The 7,500-nt window shown below is 41.4% G+C and overlaps 1 protein-coding gene across 1 annotated transcript in view; it reads right to left on the reverse strand.

The window, feature by feature from the left end:
- Positions 1-7,500, reverse strand: part of LOC138060699 (FAD-dependent oxidoreductase domain-containing protein 2-like) — a 23,248-nt gene that overhangs the window by 1,195 nt on the left and 14,553 nt on the right. Inside the window, exons 12-21 of the mRNA XM_068906553.1 lie at positions 6,794-6,852; positions 6,378-6,498; positions 5,898-5,969; positions 4,970-5,085; positions 4,380-4,425; positions 4,208-4,270; positions 3,464-3,536; positions 2,707-2,810; positions 1,710-1,791; positions 1,243-1,339 (exon numbers count right to left, since the gene is read on the reverse strand). Coding sequence (XP_068762654.1) covers positions 1,243-1,339; positions 1,710-1,791; positions 2,707-2,810; positions 3,464-3,536; positions 4,208-4,270; positions 4,380-4,425; positions 4,970-5,085; positions 5,898-5,969; positions 6,378-6,498; positions 6,794-6,852 — 833 coding nt within the window. The remainder of the gene's footprint in view (positions 1-1,242; positions 1,340-1,709; positions 1,792-2,706; positions 2,811-3,463; positions 3,537-4,207; positions 4,271-4,379; positions 4,426-4,969; positions 5,086-5,897; positions 5,970-6,377; positions 6,499-6,793; positions 6,853-7,500) is intronic.

Here is a 7,500-nt window from a genome sequence, read left to right on the forward strand (position 1 = left end):
AACAGATATTATATATATTGTGCACACCAGCTGGGCTTGAGGCACGTGCGTACACGTGCCACATGCTGCGAAAAACATGTCAACCACTCTAGGCCATTCCGGAATTGCGCAGGGAACTGGGGCGAGTTTCAAATTTAAACCAATCGATAAATTGACACCATCACATGAAAGATAAAGTTGAGATTGGCCATCTGTCCAAGTTTGATGCTTTTAGGTCGAACAGAGACCAAGTAACGGATTTAAAACGTAGTTAAAAATCCATGCAAACGTCTCTAATTTTTATGCTGCGTCCTCCAAAACCGTAAAAATTCTTTTAAGAAGTTATCAGATTTGGGACAACTGGAAAATCCTGTCATGGACCTACTATTTGAAAATAGGTGAGGTGAAAATCATTTTGTATGCCTATTTTTGTGAATATTACATAAATTGTAAAAAAATTTAAGAGTTTATATGGATTTGGCGGACGCAGCCTCAAAATTAGAGACGTTTGTGTGGATTTTTAATTATGTTTTCAAGTCCGTAACTTGGTCTCTGTTCGCCAAGCTCAACGTTATCTTACATATGATGGTGTCAATTTAACAAATTGATGTCAGTTTTTCATGCGTCTGTCCTGTTATTGATCATGAATTGCGTCATAACATTGTCAAAGTAGCTGTGGATCCACGAGGCGATAGCCAGGTGGATCCACAGACTACTTTGACAATGTTATGAAATTCATGATCAATAACAGGACAGACGCATGAAAAACTGACATCAATTTGTTTTTTACAATAACAAGATGGCAGAGGGGTAAAAATTAAGTCAAAACACGAGAAGAAAGCGAGACAAAAAATGCAAAAATCACGTCATTATCGCATAAATTATAAATTTATGTGTCTGTCCGCTTATTGACAATAACAATTAGCCACTCAGCACACGAGAATTTTTGCAGTCATTGTAAAATATCGATTGGTTCAAAACTGAAGCTCGCCCCAGTTCTCTGCGCAATTCCGGAATGGCCAATTTTCTTTGTCATTGAGGCTAGTTTATTAAATTTTATCCCTGAGAAGAAGCTGAAGCTATAACGCAATGTTTTGGTATTGATTTATTTTGTTCTAATAAAAGCCACTGATAATCAAATCGTTACTGGATTTGGTATGTGGCTTACTCTTAAGCTTGCGTCACTAAAACAGCTGTTCATTTACCTATCTCTACTATAAATTTTTACCCAAGGACAGATTACGACATGCAGCAGAGACCAACCTTGAAGCAAGTTGAAGCAAAAAATGACCTCAGATCACCGCCAACAACAGTCTCTATGAAGCGCCGCAAGGGAAGAATGTGTGATGTGGGTGCAGTCCTGTAGGGAAATAGAACGTACCGTAATTAAATACTCAAATAAGCCAAAAGAAAACGAAAAAACAGGGATAATGTCACCATTATAAACTCGGCTTTAGCAATTTCGTTTCCTTGATCAGATTTACTTTGTATTTTCGAGTGAACGAGTCCATTTAGTGTAAAGAGCAGTGAAAGTTTTTTAAAGCAACGCTGCTTATTGTTAGACCCTTCGACGAAATTCTTTCTAAGTTCTTCAACTTCGTGAAAAAATTAATGGCGCGAAATGTTGGATCTCCGGCTGAAACAGTGGGTCACTGAAAACACTCCACGCACGCGACAGCTGCAGTCGTATTCCCTTCCACCCTCAAGGAATTTCGTTCTTTCTCTCTTACCATAGCGTTAAGAAATCCTCAACCACGTGATGAAGACGGTGAGGTCTGGGAAGAACAACGCTTTTCGTTTCCTTAGGTAAAGCTGAAAAACAAAGTCAAAAACGTTTTAAAGTTGAAAAATGTCTTCAATCAAAAGACAACTGTGGCAATTTACTGATTGGAATGATGACTAGAGCGGTTTTCAAATGAGTGTCGTAAAACCAAAACCAAAGTAATTACTTTGGCCAATCAAAAAAGACGGAGACAATCCGTTAAACCAATCAAAACTCGAAGTAATTACACGTCGCCGACACAAAGCGCGGGAAAATGTGCACGCGCGCGCCACGATTGGTTTTGGTTTCACTTCTGATTGGTTGAAAAAATGGCGCGAGAACTTTGAACCAATCACTGAGTGAAGTAATCATAAACCAAAGCAATTCGCTAATTACTTTCGACGCTCAATTGAAAACCGCTCTAGTTTCCCTGAGCTGATCCTCATTCCACAGATGGGGCGGGGTGGCAAAAACAATCGATGGCAAAGGAAACGGTAAATTAATTGGGAGGAGGAAAACTGTAAAGAGAGAGCAAGATAGAGAGACGAATATTCGAGTTTGTGGCTTACGACAAATGGCAGGCTTCTATTTGTTACAAAATCATGTAAATTCCAGGCTCTAATTTTTACTCACATCTCTGGCTCGAGCAAAAAAAATTGACTCCAGTGACCGCTCCCAACAATTGAAAAACTACAAATCGCAAACCAGTCGGCTATCTACATGATCAGCCGAGAAGTTGAACTGGGAACAACCCAGTACTTACCTACTCGGCTAGGCTGCCTCCTCGAAAGTTATAGCTTACAAGTGAGTAACCAGTTGAAATCAAACAACTTTCGAACTTTTGGCACTGAAAGGAAAATTTCAGCCTGACGTGTGCTATTTGCCCATTAACGTCTTTCCTAAACTTTTCCCAAACAATATAGTTTTCTTGACTTAATTAAGCCATCAGTTTCTCCTTTCTTTACCTGTTGGCGGCTCTTTATAGAAGTATAACACAGGATGCAAGAAGTTGGAGTTGTGAGCATCGGATGGTTCGCCCGTAGCACGATTAGTATGGAATGTGTCTTTTCTGAAACAGGGAAGTAACACTGTGTGTTTCTTTAAAGAACTTATCCAACCTTTCGCTTTCGACAGAAAAGAGGCAACACAATTACGTGCATTTGCATTAGTTGGAAATGTACTTTAGGACAGTAATCTTCGGAAATAGAAGAAAAAAACTTCGAGCATCTACAGCGCAGTTTGCTGACAAACACCACACACCGGTGGCTGAGTTGGTTGAGCATTTACCCTTCCAACCATGATACACCATAGAAGACAGACCACAACACCGGGAACTACATGCCGTACTCTTTGCGGCAAGTGTGTGGGTTCTTTTACGTCCCACAGGATTATGAACATTGAAGGGTTGTGAGACGGGGCCAACGTTTTATCGTCCTTATCCGAGAAGAGTAGTCAGTCTAACCATTTGTAGATGTCATTACAAAGGCAGCACTTTCTCCTCAATTATTTACTCCTCAGTTATTTAAAGACCCTGAGTGTTGGTCCGGCCGGAGTTGAACTCACGACCTCCCGCGTGACAGCCCGGTGCTCGGAGATACTAGCTACAGCAAACTACTCTAAAATCCGAGGGGTAAATAAAGATATATGAATGATATATGAGATATGATAAATGATATATCATCTTCGGGAAATTGTCAGATCGTCTCCCTTAAGGTTGCTTACCCTGCTCCAGAGAAGTCCTTGCCGTACTCCATGTTAACAACAATCATGGGACCTGACGGACGACCAGTATATTCTACAAAGAAATAAATGTCGGAGATCAATATTAGAATCCACCAACTTGCTTCTTCGTTTGCTTTATTGGATACAGTTTCAAGTGGATGTCACTGGTCGCCGAAACAAACTGAAAGCCATAACTTAAATAGGCCACTTCGGAAAATACCATAATACTCTTTGCTTGTCCCCCCCAAATTTTGCATAAGCATTAAGGACTTACAATGGGACAATACAACTCTTGAGACTTACAATGGTCCCAAGAGAAAACAAAAGCAATGCTTATGCAAAATTTGGGGGGACAAACAAAGAGTATTATGGTATTTTCCGAAGGGGCCTCTGACAACAACTGCAGGCAATAAAATTACGGAGACATTGCAAAAGCCAAGCCTCGTTAGGCGAGGAAAACCGCATGAGACGACCTACAGGTTTGTTTCTGATTGCCTAATTAATAGGCGCGTGTTTTTAATGTGCCGATACGAAAGCAAGGCGGCCATATTGTCCCGGAGACCAAAAGAGCTTTGTTCTACCACGCCAAGCCTCGTAGTGGAAACCATGCGGGTGAGGCCTGGCGTGGTAAAACAAAGCTTTTTTGGTCTCCCGGGACAATATGGCCGCCGTGTGACAAGGGCGAATTACCACTAAACTAAAAGGCGCTCCCAAGAACCGATAACCTTAGCGTTCACAACCTACCCTCAAATTTATGAACGAGTCTTATAGGAAATTCCTCGAAGTACTCAACGTCTCCATTTTCGCCTGAGAAAAATACACATGAATCTTGTTAACAACAAAATCATAAGCTTTCTATAAAAGTATTTCACTAAAATCAAAATATGACAACGTACCACATCTTAAAAACACTTACGCAGAATCACGACTTCTCCTAGGACACCAAACATTTGATAAATTCCCTAAAAACATCATGAAAGTAGTCAGATGAGGAAATAGATGAATAAACGAATTTTAGAGTGAGCAAATTGAACACTAGTTTCTTCTGCAGGACGTGTTCTTTTACTTTATTAACTATATTCAGATGGGTTTCTTTGTGCACTACTGGGAGAAAATCGTTTTTGGTCCGTTTCGTTTATCAAATTTTTCAACCAGCCCCGAGTTTGTTTGAAATTGTTGAAAAACGATGGGTTGAATCCGTTGTCGTTTTCTAAGGCTTTTTGTATGGTCGGGCAGGGCTCCAGTTGATCGCTGTAAACAACGCGGCAAAGACTGGTAACGAAAATTCTCCGGAGTTTAATACTGATGTAAAATAACGGGCACGTATGGTTTTCGCTCTGACGAAGGGCTAACGCTCGAAAGGTCAAATTTCTCTACGGTGGTCAATTTAGCATATTACTCAACCCAGTTGACGACCCAATTCCTATACGCTTCCCTTCCCCACCGACGCAGCACCACAGTTTCTTTATAAAATAAACCCCTTTATCCGTTTTTCTTTCAACTAACCGAGGCTTCATTAATCCTCTTGATAATGACATTTACAAGTTCCGTGACAGGTACTGTGATGTGCAGCCACGTGACTTTATGATTGCGCCACTCCAGAATGTGATGCAAGGAACGAGCTGCAGAGAAATGAAACAAACGCTGTTGGAAAACTTGAATCCATTGCGCGCTGCAAACAAATGATTTCAGGGCTGGCGCAGTGGTGACAGCACTCGCCTTATACCAATGTGACCCGGGTTCGATTCCCAGCTCGGCGTCATACGTGCGTTGAGTTTGTTGGTTTTCCGCGCTACTCTTTCCTCCGGGTACTCCATCCTGTTTTTCCCTATCCTACAAAACTGTACAGTCACGGTGTCCCCAATAAGTGCCCCGGCGCTACAAGACTTGGAACTTAAATAAAGTTTATCATCATTATTAGACAACCAACCCCCACTGACGTTTCTCTGCTAATTCGTAACATGTCCCAACCTTCACAATGAAGCCCAGCTTTGTTGAAACTGTATCAACCTCGTTCTCAAAAGAGAGATTTAGCGTCGCGTTCGTGACAAACGTTAAACATTGGACTAAAATTTGCGTTTTGCCAAAATGGAAGAATACAAGTTCATTTCTCCCCTGTTATCTTCAAATAGCAATAGGCTCTTTCAAGTGTAAGTCATGCGTTTTACATGATGATTGAATCCCTCAGGTGGAAAGACTATCTCCATGGCCAAGTACACGGCTCAACTGTTTGTATCTATATGAAATATATGAGACATTCAGTACCCTTTGAGTTCTCCATGCTACTAAGATCTTCTATCCTCCGTGCAAAGAGCCCTTAACGGTAGTGTAAAAGAAACCGTGGCCTTTTCTTGTAATCTTTTCTTGAAATCTTATGTGTCCGTTCATATTAGAATACCTGCACTTTTACCTACTCATTTGATATCTTGCATACCTGTGTAACGGAAGCCATGAATGAATCCGCCAGCCGACTTTCGGAAGTCGATAGAATGAGTATTGGTACCGGCTACAGAAGAACCAAAAAAAAATGAGCCATGTCAAACCCTTTGACCGTACTTTCGATATTCATTGCTTTTGAACGATCGATGGTAAATTTAGATTCCTCTAAAAGCGTCCTAAAGCTACTGTAAAATCCAAGGATAAGCCGAGTTGTGATCTGATTTGATATGAACCCTAACTTCTATGCGAAAGATCGTCACAGTGTAGAGAGCAATCGCAGCCTCAGGCTTTCGAGTCCCGTTACAGCGTGGCGTTTTTTAGTGTTTTTCGCAAGTAGTAAAGTTGCTCCATTTGCTCCCGCCTACGACTTTACCCTAATAAGAAAGGTTTCGTATCCGCATTTTTCTTAATATAATTCTCATTAAATTCATCACCAATGCAATTATTTATTTGTTTTTCGCTATTTCCAACTCACCGAAGTAAAGTCCGGGAACCGTAGTTGACTCGTAGTCAGCTTTGATGGATGGGTACTTCTTGGAACGCATGCCTATACATGGCCTCGGTTTGGTTGAATTGTCAAACACGCTAAAATCAAACTAAGGAGACGAAACAACAGCCCCTTAAGTGAGAAACTAGGCACTTGCAGACATTTTCTAAACTGAGCAGAAAAGACGGAAATTTTGAAACAGGATGAAGCCCCAGAATGGTGCCAGAATTATGCAGCTGCGTTTTTTAAAGAATTCGTTGCTTTGATAAAGGAAATACAATCTCCAAAAGGCGATGTGGAAGCTGGCGAAAAAGGCGCAGCGAGAGGAATGCACTCATGGCGTGTATGTCCGGCGGGCTATCAAGCGTTTCAATGCAACTTTCAAGGGGCAGGGAAGAACTTACCTTGAAACCCAAGCACCTGATAATACGGTCATAAGGTTCTCTGACGGCAAAGTTGTCGGCTACATGAGAATAGGTAATACAGAGATAAAGTGGTGTGTAAGAGATAAGGAAGCACTAAAATACACTGTGCCTTTATCAATGGGGATTAAGGGATGCTCATGCAAAAATACGTGTGATCCTGACGGGATACAAAGTAATGACCTTCCGATTGCTTGATCGGATGCTTTGAAAACGAGTTACGGGAGGTTCTTGACGCTTTCGTCCATCTGATATACGTCCTTCACACTGCTAGAATTTGGAATACACATTCTACAAGTAGAATGATGTTCTCGTAGCAGGGTTGGCACAGAAACGATTGGAGTATTCGCCTTGTTTTACTCCTGGTCTGAGAGACAGTGTCGTTTTGTTTAATGATGGTTTTCTAATCTGGGCCAGTTTCTCGAAAGTCCCGGTAAGTCACCCGGTAAGTTCCCGATGAGTTTTCGGGTGTTTCTCCAGTAATCAGGTTTTCCCTGCATCCCAAAAAAGTTCAATACGTAGCTATCACATTGGCTCTCGGGAAGGAGTCAACAAATACTGGACCATAATCATGGCCTATGTTGCGTTTCTAGTTTTCTGATTGGTTCGTCACTCAATCCCGGTTATCAGCTCAACTACCGTAAGACCTAATATGGAAACTGACTGATTCAGGTATTCTCAAGCTGGAA

The sequence above is a fragment of the Montipora capricornis genome, chromosome 8, assembly GCF_036669925.1.
Source record: "Montipora capricornis isolate CH-2021 chromosome 8, ASM3666992v2, whole genome shotgun sequence".
NCBI classification, from domain to species: domain Eukaryota; kingdom Metazoa; phylum Cnidaria; class Anthozoa; order Scleractinia; family Acroporidae; genus Montipora; species Montipora capricornis.